The sequence below is a fragment of the Notechis scutatus genome, chromosome 6 (genome assembly GCF_049901735.1).
Source record: "Notechis scutatus isolate UNSWTSFEM ecotype Mainland chromosome 6, rNotScu1.2, whole genome shotgun sequence".
Taxonomy (NCBI): domain Eukaryota; kingdom Metazoa; phylum Chordata; class Lepidosauria; order Squamata; family Elapidae; genus Notechis; species Notechis scutatus.
Window position 1 is genome coordinate 74,050,422 of NC_142014.1, and position 20,504 is coordinate 74,070,925.

At 40.4% G+C, this 20,504-nt stretch overlaps 1 protein-coding gene across 5 annotated transcripts in view; it reads left to right on the forward strand.

Moving 5' to 3' along the window:
* The window catches only part of ABCC9 (ATP binding cassette subfamily C member 9), a 128,322-nt gene that overhangs the window by 78,855 nt on the left and 28,963 nt on the right, over window positions 1-20,504 (forward strand). For all 5 annotated transcript variants that reach the window (XM_087968812.1, XM_087968813.1, XM_087968814.1 and 2 more), the window contains 6 exons: window positions 713-838; window positions 2,680-2,776; window positions 7,886-8,112; window positions 18,164-18,312; window positions 20,102-20,171; window positions 20,330-20,487. In XM_087968812.1, the coding sequence (XP_087824938.1) occupies window positions 713-838; window positions 2,680-2,776; window positions 7,886-8,112; window positions 18,164-18,312; window positions 20,102-20,171; window positions 20,330-20,487 (827 nt within the window). The remainder of the gene's footprint in view (window positions 1-712; window positions 839-2,679; window positions 2,777-7,885; window positions 8,113-18,163; window positions 18,313-20,101; window positions 20,172-20,329; window positions 20,488-20,504) is intronic.

Genomic DNA, 20,504 nt, shown 5'->3' on the forward strand with positions numbered 1-20,504 from the left:
CACGTGGCTGCGCCTAACGCCGCGGCGTTGCTGTAACGCCACGGCAGCAAGGGAGAAGGGAAATTAACGGTGGCGGAAGGTCTCCCCAACATCCAAGCTGTCGCCGCCCGCCCACCCGAGGATGCAAGGGGGGAATAGTCACCCCGAAAAGACGGCCTAGCCGGTTTTTCGGGGTCAAAAAAATAAGGCCCGGCCTTATTATGTGAGAAACACGGTAGATAGATAGATAGATGGATGGATGGATGGATGGATGGATGGATGGATGGATGGATGGATGGATGGATGGATGGATGGATGGAGCAACAGAGAAATAGATAGATAGATAGATAGATAGATAGATAGATAGATAGATAGATAGATAGATAGATAGATAGATAGATAGATGGATGGATGGATGGATGGATGGATGGATGGATGGATGGATGGATGGATGGATGGATGGATGGATGGATGGATGGATGGATGGATGGGTGGACGGACGGACAGACAGATAGATGATTGATGGACAGATAGAGCAACAGGATAGATAGAGAGAGAGAGAGATATATCGATAGATGATTCATAGATAGATGGTAGCTAGGTAGAGATAGATAGATAGATAGATAGATAGATAGATAGATAGATAGATAGATAGATAGATAGATAGACAGACAGATAGACAATTATGGATGAATGGATGATAGACAGCTTCCTGATTCTTTTTAATTCTTAGATCATTGCCATGAAAGATGGCACTGTTCTTCGAGAAGGGACCCTGAAGGACATCCAGACTAAAGACGTGGAGCTTTACGACCACTGGAAAACTCTCATGAATCGTCAAGACCAGGAATTGGAAAAGGTAAATGTGAAGAGTGGGAAAATGAAGGCCTGGTTTGATCCATACATGGTGACATTCCGTGACATTTCTACCCAAATCTCATTTGTTGGACGTCTCTTGTTTTTAACTCTGATGATTTGTGAAGGTTGTGGTGCTCACACCAAGAAGCAAATTCAAGTCTATCAATGTCAACTGAAATACATGCGAGCACTAAAGTTGTAAATTGCTGGTACGACAGAAGAGCTGTCCACTACTTTGTCAGAATATATATGCAATCTCTTTGCTCCCTTGGCTGGACATCATCTTCTTCAGACTTTTAACTCAATCACAATGGAGATGGAAGGGACCTTAGAGGTCTTCTAGTTCAGCCCCTTGCTCCAGCAGGAGACCCTATACCAGAGGTGTCCAACCTTGGCAATTTTAAGACTTGTGGACTTCAACTCCCAGAGTTCCTCAGCCAGCACCTTGGCAATTTTAAGACTTGTGGACTTCAACTCCCAGAGTTCCTCAGCCAGCACCTTGGCAATTTTAAGACTTGTGGACTTCAACTCCCAGTGAGGAACTCTGGGAGTTGAAGTCCACAAATCTTAAAATTGCCAAGGTTGGACACCCCTGCCCTATACCATTTCAGACAAGTGAGTGTTCAGTCTCTTCTGGAAAACCTCCAATGATGGAGTACCCACAACTTCTGATGGCAAGCTATTCCACTGGTTAATTGTCCTCACTGTCAGAAAGTTTTTCCTTAATTCCAGGTTGCTTCTCTCCTTGATTAGTTTCCATCCATTGCTTCTTCTCCTGCCTTCAGGTGCTTTGGAGAATAGATTAACCCCCTCTTTGTATGTTTTCGCCTCCAGTCCCCCAATAATCTTTGTTGCTCTTCTCTCCATGCTTTCTACTGTGTTTTCCTGAAAATACAACCTACCCTGAAAGTAAGTTCTAGCTTGATTTTTTACTCATGCACCCAATATAAGCCCTACCCCAAAATAAACCCTAGTTAAGACCCCACACACTCCAGGGTGCAGAGGGTGGGGCGAGGTGCACAGGTAAAAATTAAGCTAGGGTGGGGATAGAGGGTGGAGCTGCCCTACTTACTGCATAAGTGCACAATCGTGCTTACCATCCCTGTCCTATTGTCCCCAATTATTCGTACCTATTTCATGTATTTATACTTATGTTTATTCTTATTTCTATTATATTCCAAGCGCTTGACAAATCAAATAAAAATAAATAAATAAATAAATAAATACTTATCAGGCCTCGGAAACCCGGACACCTGCCTCGCCTTGCAGGCCCACTTCTTCTGTGGCCTCTTGCCACCGCTTTTGCGCATCACCCCTGGCCTCCATTTCATCATCACAGGCCTTCTGGAAAGGCCTCTGCAGCCAAGAAACGGGCTCCGAATTGACACACATGGCACCTTCCCCGCCTTGTTTCACCGTCAGAGGTCTTCTGGAAAGGCCTCTGCATCCGAGAAACGAGCTCCGGATCGATCCTGGGGCCTTTTTTTGGTGCCAAATAAAAAATAAAAAAAATAAGACCAGGTCTTATTTTTGGGGAAACACGGTAGAGTCTCAACAACCTTTTTACATGGCGGTAACCCAAATTGGATGCAGTATTGCAAGTGTGGTCTTACCAAGGCATTGTAAAGTGGTATTAAAGAGGAAGAGGGAGGCCTCCAACCGTAGGGTTGTAAAGTCTGGAGTAGAAACAAAATAGAGGTTAGATCTCCCCATCAATTCTGAGAAGATTTGAGAGGACGATTTGAGAGGATTCCTTAGGGATAAACCCAATCCAGACCTCAGGTTGAAATGGTGGTCTGTTCTAAAATGTCTTTGTACTAAATTTTTAATGTTCCTATGCAGAATATGGAAGCTGATCAAACTACTTTAGAAAGAAAAACTCTCCGAAGAGCTATGTACCCAAGAGAATCAAAAACACAACTGGAGGATGAGGATGAAGGTAATGCTGGTGTTATTTTGTATGATTTGTTAAAAAAAAGTACTTATGAATGAATATACACTTAAGCCATAAACATGAAGCCTTGTAGGTCTCTTACAGGTTTACTATGAATGACTTTCAACTTCAACCGTTAAAAGGCTAAATTTTGGAGTTAAGTGGAAACAGGAAAGTGGGATGTAGGTCCTCTCTCCTTAAGGCTTAGGACTTTGCTGATCTAATTGTGACTCAAAAGCTAGAAAGATTAGAACTGATTAGTACTTGAATGAAAGATCATTGTAAAATATCTGGGAGAAAAAAACCAGTTTTTCGACTCCATTGCTAGTGAAAGTATATTTTACTAAAGCCAAGTAGCAGCAAAACTGAATCTGATTTTTCGTGCACAAAGCATCTGATTAACTCTTCCTTTCTCACCACTTTTGCCCCTGGATATCTCCCCTTGTCCAATTTCATTCAGACAAATTGTCCCTGGCTTGGCGGGCTGGAGGGTGTTGCATTCAATGTGACCTTGAACACAAGAGCACACAATAGATACAAACTCAATGTTAACCGCACCAAACTTGATTGCAGGAAATATGACTTCAGCAATAGAGTGGTCAATGTCTGGAATACTCTACCCGACTCTGTAGTTTCTTCCCCAAACCCCAAAAACTTTAACCTTAGACTGTCTACTATTGACCTCACCCCTTTCCTAAGAGGTCTGTAGGGGGCGTGCATAAGCGCACCAACGTGCCTACCGTCCCTGTCCTATTGTTTCTCTTATTCTTCTTTTATTTTTCTTATATGTACCCATTTCATGTATTTACAACTATGTATACACTTATACTTATCTTGTAAACAATTGGCAAATCAAATAAATAAATAAATAAATAAATAAATAAATTTGGAAGCTCTCATGGGACGGCACAATGAGTAGTTTCAATTCCCCTTATCCCAAACCCCTTCCCTCCCTGCAGCTCCCTTCCTCCCCTATTGTGTGTGGCAGACTGGCATCTGGCGAAGCATGGCTGGTACAGCAGGACAACAGTCCTGATACTCTCCTTAAAAATCAAACAATTTGTCAGTGACTAGCACTGATTACAGATTACAGATTAGCAGAGTTGGAAGGGACCTTGTAGGTCATCTAATTCAACCTCTCGCCCAAGCAAGAGATCCTACTCCATTTCTGACAAATGGTAATCCAATCTCTTCTTGAAAGCCTCCAGTGATGAAGCTCCCACGACTTCCGAAAACAAGCTGTTCCATTGGTTGATTGTTCTCACTATCAGAAAGTTTCTCTTATTTCCATGTTGAATCTCTCCTTGGTCAGTTTCCATCAATTATTCCTTGTCTGGCCTTCAAGTGCTTTGGGAAATAGGTTGACTCCAGGGGTGGGATTCAAATTTTTAACAACCGGTTCTGTGGGCGTGGCTTACTTGGTGGGCATGGCTTGGTGGTCATGTGACTGGGTGGACGTGGCTTGGTGGTCATGTTACTGGCTGGGCATGGCCAACTCAATATCACTCACATTGAGGCACCATCTCCTCGCCTGGCCTCTCATGACTGTGAGGATGCTGCAACAGTCGTAAGTGTGAAAAATGGTCATAAGTCACCTTTTTCAGTGCCATTGTAACTTTGAATGGTCACTCCACACACAAGCAAAGTACCAACAAAGGAGGAAAAAAAACTAACTCCAGAGACATTCCTGAGACAGGAAGTCTAGTCCTGCCAAGAATGTAATAAGGGTTAACGGAGAAGCAGTTTCTGTAAGCAACACCAGAATGTTTCCTTCCTACCTTCTTACAGGATTAGTCCAGTAATTCCTTCTAACAACCGGTTCTCTGAACTTCTTAGAATGTTAACAACCGGTTCTAGCGAATAGGTGCGAACTGGTAGAATGCCACGCCTGGTTGACTCCCTCCTCTCTGTGGCAGCCCCTCAAATATTGGAAGACTGCTCTCATGTCTCCCCTGGTCCTTCTCTTCACTAGACCAGCCATGCCCAGTTCCTGCAACCATTCATCGGTAGATTTTAGCCTCCAGTCCCCTAATCATCCTGATTGCTCTTCTCTGTACTTTTTCTAGAGTCTCAACATCTTTTTTATAGTGTGGTGACTAAAACTGGATGCAGTATTCCAGTTGTGGTCTTACTAATACTTTATAGAGTGATATTGATCTTGATTGTATCCCTCTGTTAATGCAATTTAGGATTATGATGGCTTTTTTGGCTGCCACCGCACTCTGCTGGCTCATATTTAACTGATTGTCTACTAAAACTCCAAGATCCCTCTCACAGTTACTGCTATTAAACCTGATTTCACCCAGTCTATATGTGAACTTTTGGTTTTTCTTGCCTAAGTGTAAGACTTTTTTTTTTTAAAAAAAAACAAGTTTTATTAATTTTTAAAACACACAAATTATCATTATTCATTACATGTTTAAACCTTTTTCCATTGTAAATTTAACAAGTCAGATAAATTATAATTCTGTTTTAAACCATTTCCATATAACATACCAAAACCTCTTATTCAATTTCTCTTTACTTCTCTTTACTCTTATTCAATATCATTATTATTATTTCATCTGTTTCTTTCTGACTTAGTTACCATTATTCTCATTCTATATTTCTACAAGTTTTTACTAATTCTCCCCCAAAAGACATATACACACAACACACAAAACATAAAAAAATCTTTTGGAAAGTAACTTGGACCCAGGTGTCTCTCTCTTCATGGACTTCAATTATATTCATGCTCATCTTACATATCATTACTTATTTTATTTACCATTCTAAGCCTTCTATATTAACTACTCCACATATTTCACACTTCTTAATTCTACCTTAATTAATCATCTTAGTTTGAATCATTATATTTGTATCTTTTGTCCATTTTTTATCATCCCTTTGTCTCATTCCTTATGAAAAAAAAAAAAATCAGTTTCTCCTGAAATCATTAATCAGAGTATGATGCCTTTCTATCTCCCCCCTAAGTTAATCAAATTAATCTTTAAAATAATATCTAATACCCAATCAGATTTTGCTTGGTACATTCTATCTAACTAATACATCCAACATAATTAAGTGCATAATTAGACAATAAATCCAAATATTAAAAAAAAATACTATAATAAAAATTTTATAATAACATCAATACCATAATTTTATTAAACTCTTTAATTAAAACAATATTCTAAACCTCTCCTATTATTAAGTTTTAAAGCCAATCATTTTTAAACATTTTAACATTTTAAACTCTTGTCAACTCTTAAACCATTGCAATACTACCATCTCATCTTATGTACCTTGCAAAATCTTTTTTAAAAAAAAATTATACTTTATCCATTATCCATAAAAAATTCTTTTTTCATTTAATTTCAAAACATTGTAGCTTTTCTCCACCTTTTCCCTTTCTTTTCTTCTCCCAACAAACCTTTCTACCCCCTTCTTCTAGCCTCTGCCTTACCGGCTTCCCTTCTCTGTCGTATTCCTTTTCCCTTTTGTTTACTATCATCATATTGGTTTTGCACTTTATTTTTCCCTTTCTTAAATGTTTTTTAAATCTTAAGTCCTTAAGTCCTTTAGTTTTCTTCTTTTTCTCTTCTTTTCTTTTCTTTCTCTCTTCCTTCTTTCTGGATCAAATTCTGAGATTCATTAAAGATGGCTCCTTCCTTTCTTTCTTGTTCCTCTGCTGTCTTCATCTGTTGTAATGTTTGTTGATAATTAGTAAGCGCCATTTCTAAGAAAAGGAAAGCTTCTTCCACACCATCTTTACCATTTTTTTTGCTTGTTCATATTCTTTTCTTAGTTCCTCAACAGAAAGAGCCATTATAAATCTTTTCTTTTCTTTTCTCCTTCTTTCTTCTTACAACAACCAGAATATTCAAAAGAAAATAAAAAAGATAAAACAGTCCCAAAGTTATCAATCAGTCCAAACCAAGGCAGAGTTCTCACTTTCTCCTTCTGGGGTAATATCAATCAAAGAGAAAGAAAGTCCAAATCTGTTTAAAATCTTATTACAATATATTCTAGTCTTCAAATCCTTAAGGCATCTGCTCCAACAAAGTCTTAGCATACAAATATTTTCTTTTAATCCTCTCTCTTCCCACTCATCGCTTAGAACCAATTTTCACCTAAAAAATAGGTTTCTTAATATCCAGTTATTTATTCCGTAGGAAAAGAGGGAAAGCTATCCTTTCAGCACCTTCAAACAGCCGCTTTTTTCCTCTTTTGGCAGGTATTATTCAGAAAGTCATACTTTTCAGGAATTTTATTAAATATGTCTTAGAGTCCTAGGAGCCAAAAAAACTTTCTCCTCTCAAGCACTTTCTCCACTTCCTCCTGCGCATTCTTACCCGGCTGCCAGCTTCTTTGTGGCGGCCATTACAGACCGCCGCTGCACTGGCCCTGGGAAAAGGGGGTTCTGCCGGCCGGGAGGGGGTCTGCAACACCCCAGTCCCTTCTCCGGATCCCCCTACCTTCAGCTGCCCCTGCAGGGCAGCTCTAGCTCCGTACCCGTCTGGGTCGGAGCCCCAAAAACGGCTAGCGGCAGGGATCGCGCAGCTTCGCAAATCCCTGCCGTCATGGCCGACAAACCGGAAGTCAACCTAAGTGTAAGACTTTACTTTTTTCTACATTGACTTTCATTTTGTGAGATAGATGGTTTGCTACTAGAACCTGGAGGTGCAATTGTGGGCCATGTGTCCCTATTTGAATCTCTGCCACTACCGAGAATCCCACTATGTCTCTGCTGATCTTGTGGGAGAAACTAAATCGGGGGTCGGCAACCCACGACTCTGGAGCCTCATGTGTCTCTTTTATCCCTCTGCTGCAGCTCCCTGACGCTGGTCAGCTCCACAATTGATAGGGTTTTTGGTTAGGACAGGAAGAGGAAAAAGGATGCCGCACTAGGAGGAGACTCTATGGTGGGGAGACCGGAGTTCCAGTCGGCAGAGGCAAAAGGACGTTGCACTAGGAGGAGACTCTATGGTGGGGGGACTGGACATACAGTTGGCTCCAGAATTGAATGGGGGGCTTCCAGTTAGTATCTTTGTGTCTCTTTGAATGTTTAAGGTTGCCGACCCCTCTACTAAATTGTCTGGGTTAATTGACTCAGTGACATCTATAACTTTTCAGAGGAAGAGGAGGAAGAGGAAGAAGATGACAGCATGTCCGCGGCAATGCCCCTCAGGACAAAGATGCCCTGGAAGACTTGTTGGCTCTATCTCACCTCCGGTGGCTTTCTTCTGCTCTCCTTGATGATCTTCTCCAAACTCTTGAAACACTCGGTCATCGTTGCTATTGACTTTTGGCTGGCTCAGTGGACATCTACGAATCAGACCCAAACGCTCTGCTCCGAAAAGGTGAATGTTTCATGGCCAGAGCAGGATAGGATAGGATAGGATAGAATTCTTATTATTGGCCAAGTGTGATTGGACACACAAGGAATTTGTCTTGGTGCAAATGCTCTCAGTGTACATAAAAGAAAAGAGACATTCGTCAAGAGTCGAGAATCATCAGGTACAACACTTAATGATAGTCATAGGGTACAATAAGCAATCAAATCATACTAGGAAACAGTCCATATAAATCTTTAGGATAAAAGCAATACAGTCATGCAGTCGTAAGTGGGAGGAGATAGGTGAAAGGAAGGATGGGAGGATTAATAGTAATAGTAATGCAGGCTTAGTAAATAGTTGGACAGTGTTGAGGGAATTATTTGTTTAGCAGAGTGATGGCGTTGGGACAAAAACTGTCCTTGTGTCTAGTTTTGAGGGTAGGAGTTGAAATAGTTTATGTCCAGGATGAGAGGGGTCTGTCCAGGATCTTAATTTAATTAAAAACCAAAGGCTGGAACTAGACAGGCTGGTTAGTGATATTAAACTCCTTACCAGAAGCAATAATAATGGAAAAGAGGGCAAGCTGAAAAGGTGCCTCTGAAAAAGGTTGTTTAATTTAGGGATTGTTCTTCTAGACCACTGAACGTCTGTGGATGGTTCCCTGTGCAAATCAATCAGTCAGTTTCATATGTTGCCAAGGAAACAACATGAAATATCCATGAAGTTACGAGAAGTGACTTCGAGTAGATGTTACCTAAATTTAACCTTTACTGAAAACTAAACATCACCTTTTATAATATATTTAGTCTCGTTCATGTCAGTAAGAACAAATTGCAAACTTTAAAATTAAACTCTGCGGACCGCAGCCAAAGCTTGCCTCAGCTGCCTCAGCAACGCAGAAAGCCGTATTGAATAAACTTTCCTCAGTTTTAAATTAGAAATGATTCCTTGGTTATAAATACTTCTGGATAATTCTTCAGGGGGCGAAAAGAAAAGCTGTAATAATAAGCACTCAGTGTTAAATAGCTCCCCGCGTCCTCATATTAATTGTGAGCTGCCCAGAGTCATTTGCAGAGATAGGCGGCTATCAAAATCAGATAAATAAATAAACTTATCCTCTAAAACGGCCCAGACAACATGAAAGGGACATTCTGTATAGATTCAAGGAAATATCCTTTTTTTATCTGCTGCTGAAACTTCTCACAGCTTAGTCAGGGAGTTCTCAGAAGTGAACTCAGGATCCAATGTATGATCTCATTCACCAATTGCAGGAATTTCAAATCCCCTTTGGAGCGTCTGTTTAGCCCCATGTGAATTCAAGGCCTGGGACTCAAAACTAAGAATGGCAGGTTGTTGGTTTGTTTGCAGACCGATAGAACTTCTGCAAATAATGTTTGAGGCTTGCTGTGCTCTGCTTAAATAAAACCCGAAAGCTGTTTGCATTTGCAAGTCAGAAAACCAACGTGCCTTCCGTCCTTGTTCTGTTGTTTATATATAAATATATATATATATATTGCTACAACTTTAAAAGCACAACTATAATGACGTGGGAAAATACCCAAACAAAGCTGAATACCATACATGTAAGTACCCCGAAAACTTAAGAATATATATATATATATATTTGTTTTCTGAGGTTCTCATGGTATTTGTATGTGATCTTTGGTTATTCGGGTTTTCTCCGCATAAGATCGAAGTATCTAGGCAACGTTTCGATGAAGTCTCATTCATCATCTTCAGGCTTCTGTCTTCAGCTCTGTGCCCACTCTGAGAAGCACAGAGCTGAAGACAGAAGCCTGAAGATGATGAATGAGACTTCATCAACGCTGCCTAGATACTTCTCGATCTTACGCAGGAGAAAACCCTAATAACCAAAGATCCATATATATATATATATATATATATATATATATATATATATATATATATGTGTGTGTGTGTGTGTGTGTGTGTGTGTGTGTGTGTGTGTGTGTGTGTGTGTATATATATATATATATATATATATATATATATATATATATATATATTCTTAAGTTTTCGGTACTTACATGTATGGCCTTCAGCTTTGTTCGGGTATTTTCCCACGTCATAGTAGTATATGTATGTATATATATATTTGGATCTTTGGTTATTCGGGTTTTCTCCCGCGTAAGATTGGAAGTATCTAGGCAACGTTTCGATGAAGTCTCATTCATCATCTTCAGGCTTCTGTCTTCAGCTCTGTGCTTCTCAGAGTGATGTGAGCTTGCAGCTGCTTCTTCCTTTTAACTGCTAGTGGGGGTGTGACTTGATTGGGTGGGGGCTTGGCTGTGTTCTGATTGGGTGGGGGGGTGTTCTCATTGGTTGGGGGTTTGGCTGTGTTCTGATTGGTTGGGGGGGTTGGCCGTGTTCTGATTGGCTGGAGGTGTGTTCTGTTCAGGTGGGGGCTTGGTTGTGCTCAGGTTAGTCTTAGTTGCTGGGGGATTTGAGCTGGTGAGCTGTGATCTTGCTGTTTGGCTTCGAGTTCGTGGTCGTGCCGCATCTTCATGGTGGGGGTCAGTTCGCTTCATGTATGGCTCGGAGGGGTTTGAAGTGGGTAGTGATGCAGCTGCAGTGCGGCTTCTGGTCCATGGTCGTGTCTCATCTTCTGTGTGGGTGTGAGTCTGCTTTTTACGTGGAAGTGTGGTGGTGGCATCTTGCGTGGCCCTGGTGGGTGTGGGTCTGGTGTCATTCTTCATGTTAGGTACTCGTCTGTTCATGAGGGCAGGTTTCCAAATGGCTGGTAGGCGGGAGGTGTCATCTCTTTTATTCATGCTGTGTGGGCGTTTTTCTATCTCTATGGCTTCTCTGATTATTCTGTTGTTGAAGTGTTCGGTTTTGGCGATAGTTCTGGTATTTTTAAAGTCAATCTCATGTCCTGTGGCTTTGAGGTGTTGGACCAGGGAAGAGGTCGGTTCTTCTTTTTTGATTGAGTTCTTATGTTCTTCAATGCGTGCACTTATTCTTCTGTTAGTTTGTCCAATGTATGTGGTGGGGCAGGCGGTGCACGGGATTTCGTATACTCCTTGGTTTTCTAACTCTAACTTCTAACTGTTCTCATTGGTTGGAGGTTTGGCTGTGTTCTGATTGGTAGGGGGGTTGGCCGTGTTCTGATTGGTTGGAGGTGTGTTCTGTTCAGGTGGGGGCTTGGTTGTGCTCAGGTTAGTCTTAGTTGCTGGGGGATTTGAGCTGGTGAGCTGTGATCCTGTGATCCTCAGGCTGATCCCTCTTAACTCCTCCCCCAGATTCTGCCATCTCTTTCTCCTACAAAAGCACTTCCCTCCTTCCCATCCAGTTGTTGTGGCCTGTCGGCCGTTAGCCCTTCCAGCAACCGAATCAGATGAGATTCGGAAGAGGAGGAGGAGGTGGCGTGGGAGTCAGGGTCAGCATCAGGGCAACCTGGGAGCTCTGAGGGGGAAGAGGGAATGGAGCTGGCAGAGAGAGAGAGAGAGAGAGAGAGAGAGAGAGAGACGCAGAGGTAGAGCCTGGGCCGTCCGTCAGCCCTCAGATAGAAAGTCAACAGCCCCCATGTTTGGAGGTGGTTGATTAAGAAGAGGAGGAACAGCTGAGTCCAGTGCCTGACATGCAGTTGCACAGAAGGCAGAGGAGAGGAGAGCAGTGGAAATCTATGGGCTGATCCTTGGGAAGGAAGAGCCACCGCTGCTGGCGAAGCCCCACCCTAGCTCTGGTGATAAAAGGCATGGGCCGAAGATGAATAGATGTGGCAGACAACTGTTAGGGTTTTGGGATTAACCCCTAGAAGAGTATTGCAGCAGTAGTCAAGCCAGGAAGGGCCCAATGAGTATACACACACTGAACACAAACACTGTTTGTAGTTTAAATAGTTTTTAATCCAGTTAGAGTTTAAGCATTGTCATTCAGTCCATTAATTCATTCACAGTATTTCCATCCAGTAAGACTCACTAGTATAGTCCAAGTTAAGAGTCCTTGCAATATCTTTATCAGCCGATAAAGATATCTTCTCCTCCTCCGGTTTCACTCTTCAGAGAAACAAACGCTGGATATTCAGCAAACAGTAGCAAACAATAACAGTTCAGTTTCAGGCACTCACAGTCAGTAATCACAGTTAGTCGCAGCAGCACACAGTTACAGCAAGCAACACAGTTACAGCCAGACAGTAACTCACAGTAAATCGCAGTAAGCTTTCCTGCTTCTAATGCTTCCTTATATTGTAACTTCTAACCGCACCCTTAATCGGCTAATTGCCTGCTGCATTGTGCTTAAAGTGATAAGCACTTAAACCATGATATCTAAGTTTTATATATTTATTCACCCAAACCATATTTGGTATCAATGTTATACCTAACATACTCCCCTTTTGGGTGAAATAAATATATAATACCTTTACAATCTAATCCCAAATTTTTCACAACTCTCCTGGTGCTTACTGGCACCTTGGGCTTTAGTAAAATTATCAGCTAAATTGTCCTCCGACATACAGTACTCTAGCTGAATCATATTACTTCTTACAGATTGTCTCACGTTTAGGTATCTTAGATCTGTATGCTTGCTCCTTGTTTTTACTCCAATATTTGTGGCCATTTGAATTGCTGCCTGATTATCTTCATGTATGATTATAGGATAATCTACAGTTATACCTATATCAATTAACATTTGTTTATACATTATTAACTCTGTACATAACAATGATAAACAGGAGAATTCTGCCTCCATAGTAGACAAACTTATATGCTGTTGTCTTATTGACTTCCAGCCTATTAATGTATTACCCAACATTATGGCTGTTCCTGAAGTCGACTTTCTAGTGTCTCTTTCTGATGCGAAGCTAGCATCTGCATATGCACACAGAATTAAATCACCCTTTGGTTCTAAATACAATGAATAATTCATTGTCTTTTTAAGATATCTTAATATCCTCTTAGCTGCATTCCAGTGTCTTTCACATGGTGCAGAATTGAATCTAGCCAACTGATTCACGCAGTACGATATATCTGGTCTAGACCAATTACTAATATAACTCAAACTACCAATTAAAGATTGATAAATCACCTTATCAAACTCAGGGCTTTGTTCATCAGTGTTGCTAAACTCCTGACTCATTGGAGTCTTAGCCGGCTTACAAAGCTCCATCTTGTAATCTTTTAGTAATTTGCTTATCTTATCTTCCTGAGATATCTTAAATCCTTTCCGTGTTTTCTTTATATTCAAACCTAGATACTTCTTTATCTCCCCTAATTGCTTGATCTTTATTCTCTTTCCTAATGATGCTATTATTTTATTTGCTTCATCATTAGTTTCAGTTATCAAAGCAATGTCATCTGTGAATAGTAATAATAATGATACTTTCCCATTTGTCTCCCTCTTAAACAGACATGGATCGGCTAAACCAGCTTTAAATCCTATATTGTCAAGTTCCTTTACAATATACTGGTTCCATTCATAGCCTGATTGTTTAAGACCATAGAGACTTTTCTTTAACAACCAACAATCATTATTATCCTTATTTTCACTTTTAATACCAACAGGTTTTTTCATGTAAATAATATGTTTTAATGGGGCGTGCAAGTAAGCAGTTTCCACATCTAGATGGTTAACTATATAGTTTTTACTAGCTGCCCACACTAAAGCTGCCCTCAAGGTTGCTGCCTTAAGACTAGGTGCAAACACCTCATCGTAGTCATTAGCATTCTGCCTAAAACCTTGGGCTACTAACCTTGCCTTATGGATTAAATTACCATCCTTATCTGTTTTTACCTTAAATATCCATTTGCAGCCAATGGATTTCTTTCCTACAGGTAATTTGGCATTTTCATACACCTTCATATCTCTTAATGAATTCAGTTCCTTATTCATTGCTGCATACCATTTTTCTTTTTCCTTAGTAGGATACTTTTTAATTTCTTCAACAGAATTAGGAACTTGATTAATCTGGCACACTGTGTTAGCCTGGTACCTATCAGGCGGTCTAGATACACGTGTAGTTCTTCTGGGAATTACAGGGCTTACAGGAGGACTTTCTTGAACTGCTACCTGTTCATCTTCCTCATCCTGTTCAGCTATTGAATCTGTTTCTTCCTTTATGGGCACTATTTCATCCTGTATTTGTCTCTTTACTTTATTTTTAAAGTTACAGGGATAACTAATGGGATTTCTATAGGATTCAATAATTACATCTTTATTGGCATCCTGTTCTAATTTCTCCCATCCTTCATGTTCTAGAAATTGGGCACTAGCACTACATAACACTTTAGATGTGCCTTTCTCCCAAAATCTATATGCCCTATGGTTTGCCTGATAACCAACGAAGAAAAATCTTTTAGCTCTATGTTGCCCTTTTTTCCTGAGTTGTGCAGGAATATGCACCCATGCTGGTGCACCAAATGTGTGCAGGTAACTTAGATCAGGTTTCCTGCCATGCCATCTGGTGAATGGTATTTCACCTGTCGTTGTATTAACAACGTTGTTCAATATGTTATTAGCACACATTGTAGCCTCCCCCCACAAAGAATCAGGTAACCCAGAATCATTTATCATTGTTCTAACCATTGCCTGTAGTGTTTGGCCTCTTCTTTCAATAAAAGCGTTATGTTCTGGCCTGTATGGAGCAGACTTCTTATGCTCTATTCCAGCTACCTTAAGTCTGTTCTGGAATTTGTTATTAATAAATTCCGTGCCATTATCTGTCACCAGGGTTATCAGTTGTCATTTAGACTTTCTTTCAGCAAACCTAAGCCAATTGAAAAAATGTTGATATGTTTCAGTTTTGCTTTTCATTAAATAGCAAAACCCATATCTAGAATAATGATCCATAATGCTCAGTATATATCTAGCACCCCCCATACTGGGTTTCTTTGGACCTATTATGTCTGCAAATACTACTTCTAAAGGTTCTTTTGTTTTGAAACCATTTAGCCTATTTGCAGGCAATACCTTGCTCTTATCTTCACAGCAAACATTACAACGCAAATATTTATCACAAGGTTTTAACCTTATTTCTTCAGATAACTCAACTGTACGTTTTAGCATTTTAAAATTTACATGCCCCAAACGTCTATGCAATAAATGGATACATTCTTCATGAGGCTTTATATTATTAAATACAGTTTGAGCCTCCCCTTTCTTACTATTATCTAATACATATAATGTTCCATTTAAAGCTGCAGTTACCTTTTTGTTATCTTTTTCAATTATGCAATTATTATCTTTAAAAGTAATTACATAACCTAATTTATCTAATACCCTCACTGAAAGCAAATTAAACTTTAGTTGCGGTACATACAACATTTTTATATCCTGGTTTATGTACGGACAACGTGCAAAACCTTGACCTTTAGCTTTCAGTTTCCAGCCGTTAGCAAGAGATATATGTTGAGAACTTGTAGACATTTTTATAAATTTTGTCTTATCTCTTGTGATGCAGTGGGATGCGCCACTGTCAACCACCCATAAATTATTCTTCACATCAGAGTTGCTAAACGTGGCTAGTTCAAATGCTTTCTTTGGCTTTTTTACATTCTGGCTTTTTCTCTTTTTGCAAAACTTTGCCAGATGTCCTATGCCTCCACAATTAAAACACTTTTTAATTGTGTATGCCGTTGAAGATAAATTCTCTTCTTCCAGGTGCTTTAGTTTGCTTTGCTGGTTTCTTTCAAGCTTTGAAGATAATTTCTCTTCTTTCTTATCTTCTCTCAGCTCGTCACGCTCACGCCTTCTTCTGGCTTCTTCTAGTAGCCTGCCTGTTATGTCGGTTAATGAGAGGCTTTCTTTTGGCTATACCTCTAACGAAGTCACATAGTCATCATAGCTTTGATCTAATGAAGATAATATTATGTAGACTTGTTGCAGTTCATTAAATATAAGCTCTTTTTCTTGCAAATCTTGAAAAATGCTCTTCATACAGTTTAAATGAACTAACATATCTCCATTCCTCTGAAGATGCGTTCGAAAAAGCTTCCGTATAAGATTTATATGTGCTCCTACACTGTCCCGAACATAAATCTTCCTGAGGTTCTCCCAGCAGTTTGCAGCATTTTCTTCTCCACGAATATGGACAAGCTGCTGATCACAGAGAGTCAGTCCTATGATGCATAAAGCCTGCTCATTCTTCAGTTTAAAGTCTTGTAACTTTTCTTTATCATCATCATTAGCAGGATCCCAGCTACTCACATCTGGTGGGTTTGCTATAATGTCCCACAAACCTTCTCTGCGTAGAAGTAAACTACATTTCATTGACCATGAAACATAGTTTGTTCCATCCAGCCTGGATATCATGGACAGTTGTGACAAATTTACTTGTGCCATTGCTCTTCAGATATTTTAACTATTTTAAACTAATTAAAACAGTTTGTTTTTACAGTAATGTGCAACTCACACCAACTCTCTCTGCTATATCCTGGTTAGTTAGACTATGCTGCTGGGCCCATAACCAATGTTAGGGTTTTGGGATTAACCCCTAGAAGAGTATTGCAGCAGTAGTCAAGCCAGGAAGGGCCCAATGAGTATACACACACTGAACACAAACACTGTTTGTAGTTTAAATAGTTTTTAATCCAGTTAGAGTTTAAGCATTGTCATTCAGTCCATTAATTCATTCACAGTATTTCCATCCAGTAAGACTCACTAGTATAGTCCAAGTTAAGAGTCCTTGCAATATCTTTATCAGCCGATAAAGATATCTTCTCCTCCTCCGGTTTCACTCTTCAGAGAAACAAACGCTGGATATTCAGCAAACAGTAGCAAACAATAACAGTTCAGTTTCAGGCACTCACAGTCAGTAATCACAGTTAGTCGCAGCAGCACACAGTTACAGCAAGCAACACAGTTACAGCCAGACAGTAACTCACAGTAAATCGCAGTAAGCTTTCCTGCTTCTAATGCTTCCTTATATTGTAACTTCTAACCGCACCCTTAATCGGCTAATTGCCTGCTGCATTGTGCTTAAAGTGATAAGCACTTAAACCATGATATCTAAGTTTTATATATTTATTCACCCAAACCATATTTGGTATCAATGTTATACCTAACAACAACTATTCATCTTCCGGCCAGATGGACTTGTTAGCCTTTGAGAGGAACTTGTTGCCTGGGCTGCCGGCATTCCTAATAAGGGAATCTTTTGAGTTCACATCACGTTTGCAGAGCTGGGTCAGAACACCAATTTGGGACTGTGCAGTCTCTTGATCCACATCTCCTTCTAGGAAAGTTCTGAGTTGACTAAATCCTCCCTCCTTTGCTATTACCAGTGCACATTCCATCACACCAGGAGTTTAAATCGATGCTCCTAATTACCCATTATAGTAGTATAATTTGATGAGTCTTTATAGTTTAGTTGTATATCACGATTCCATTTTACATTCCATGTAAAAATGGTATCACCTTTGGAAGCCATATTCCACGCTGCCACATAGCCTGAGAGAGTGGGAGGAGGGTGATTTCAATTAAGTAGCTCTAAGTAGACAGAATAAAGTTCTTTTGTTAGTTCAAGGTCATTTAGTATGGCGCAGGATGAAATAAAGATCTTACTTTTGGACGGATCGTGATTGGGCCACATGATGTGATGACGACCAAGAGGGGGATGGATTTGTAGTTTGGGAAATTGTGGAAAGCCCGAAAAACTTTAGATTCAGGATTCCACAGATGTGCCAGGTCCTATTCTAATAAAGGTATTTTTGAGATACGTTTGTCTTGGAGTTACTGATTGGAATGGAGGTTTGCTGGAACGTTGACAAATGGAAACTTTTGTTTTTCTTTTAAAGAACTTTTAAAATCCAATTAATCTGGGTAATTAAGAGCACAGGGTACAAAAACAAAGTTATTCATTAGGATGACCACCAGATAACCTGGGTAGATGTTTACGGGATGTTTCAGAACAATGAAAAGAAATGGTATTCTTTTCCCAGGGTTTATGGAAGGGGTCCTCAAACTTGGCCAGTTTAAGACTTGTGGAGTTCAACTCCCAGAATTCCTCCTCCAGTCATGTTAGCTTAGGAATTCTGGGAGTTGAAGTCCACAAGTCTTAAACTGGCCAAGTTTGAAGAACCTTGGTTTATAGAACTGTACTCTTGTTTTGGAACAGACATGCCACGTTGCAGTCTTCAGCATTCTCAGTGGGGCAGGCATTGTTCTTTGCCTTGTCACGTCTTTGACCGTTGAATGGATGGGCCTCACTGCTGCGAAGAACCTTTACCACGATCTCCTCAACAAGATCATCCTCGGACCCATCAGGTACAGAAACTTCATGTTCCTTTTGGTAGACAGAATGAGCCACTTAATAGAACTCCTGGGGTCTAGACCTTCAGAACCCAGGGGCAAAGAGGTAGTGTCTAGTGGCCAGGGGCTGGGTCTTTAGGGGATAGACTTCAAACATCTGATCATTGCTGAGACTAGTATTTGGTAGATTAGAGGAGAAGACTGAAACACTTCAAGTAACTGTATTTGGGTAAACTCCAAAGCAAAGAAGTATGATTTGGTGCGTCCATCCATCTACCCATCCACCGGCTGACCAAAATCACCATGGATTTAAATTTAATAAATAATGTCTGTCTGTCAATCAATCAATCAATCATATTTTATTAAATTTCTATGCCACTTCAATAGTAACCATAGTTTACTTATGGTTTTAGGAAAACAACACCATCTCCAAGGCTGTTCAGCCCTTTCCTCTACAATCCCTCTGCAGATAAACTAGACCAGCCTTTAGAACAGGGGTGGGCAAACTACGGCCGCGGGCCACATCCGCCCGTTGGTCTTTTTAATCCGCCCGCCAAGATTGGTACAGAATTAAGGTTTGATGTGAATGATTGAATGATTGCATTCATTTGATTTTGACTTGTAATGACACGCATTTTGACACCAGGTGGCGCATTAGGTGCAGTGACTTGATTTTGCGGAAATTTTGCAGTTTTTTATATGTATCGTATCTTGTGCTGACCCGGCCCATCTGTCAAATTTTAAAAGTCAATGAGGCCCCCGAGTCAAAAAGTTTGCCCACCCCTGCTTTAGAATATGGTATCTTATCTGAGCTGCAATAATTCAAAGGACCACTAGATGGCAGCATAAACAGTTTTAATCTCCATTTTTACTGCCATCTCTTGGCCACTAGGATAGTTGCAGCACAGATTTGATTCTTGACACCAATCTAGCTAGGTTCTAATGGTTCCTCAAATCACTTATCCCAGCTGGGCTGATGAGACACAGTATTCTTTCTGACCATCAGTGATGCTGCAGAAGAGTTCTGGTGACTTCAAAGCTGCCCAGGTGTTGAAGGCTCCAGGGCTTGCCTTTAAGCACCTACTGGAATCTTGTAACCATAACTTCATCTGGAAAAATGTAATCTCCCTCCTTCCCTCTCTCCCTCCCTTCCCTTTCCTTTCCTCAATTTTATCACCTGCCCCAACCAGAAGAATCTGGGAAAGATACAACATTCCAAAAATATAAAAAAAGAAACATTATGATAGATCGATTGGCTGAAAGTAACAATCAATAAGGGTTGACATCATGCATCATCACAAAATCTCCAGAACTGTACAGCCTACAAATTTGAAAATTGGTACATATGTTCCTCTTGGCTTCTAGGTGCTCACCAAGAAAGGATTTTTCGAAATGACTATCAGAGCGTTAGTATTTCCTGTATTATTATTAACACACTCTGATGCTAAGGAGTTCTACTCCCCCTCCCCACCTGAAAAGAAATCTCTTCCAACTGCAGTTCAGCTAAGCCATGCCCAGGCTCCTTGCTGTCTCCTTCTTGCTCACACAGCAAATACTGCTGCAGTTTCCAAACAGCCCTCAACTCTCTCACACACTGACAGGATGCTAGCCAAATGAATACTGATGGATGCTGGAAGGCAGAGGCACAATTTTTCCCCCCTTATTTTCCTCCCCCCAAAACTAAACCCAATCAAATAGTTTCATAGCGAAACCCTGGTATAGAGCTAGTTATTTACAAAATAAAATAATTGGGAACATTCTTTCCACACTGGACAATCTTTTACTGTTCCTGCCCCCTTTACAGATTCTTCGATATGACCCCTTTGGGGCTAATTCTGAACCGTTTTTCTGCTGATACAAATATTATTGATCAGGTGAGCACCTTGATTTGTTGCATGCTACGAGTGGGAAAAATCTATATTTTATACATGTCTAGATCAGCCGTGGCCCACTATCGGGCCTTGAGCCTTTCTCAACTGGGCCATGGAAGTAGCGGCCTCTCGCTCACATTTATTGCCTATATGTGTTGCAGCACATTCCACCAACTGTGGAATCCCTCTCGCGTTCAACATTACTCTGTCTATCTGCTGTCGGGATGATTTCATACACCACCCACTACTTCCTACTTGCTCTCTTGCCTCTTGGAGTAGCGTTTTATTTCATCCAGAAATACTTCAGAGTCGCATCTAAGTAAGTTCTTCACTTTT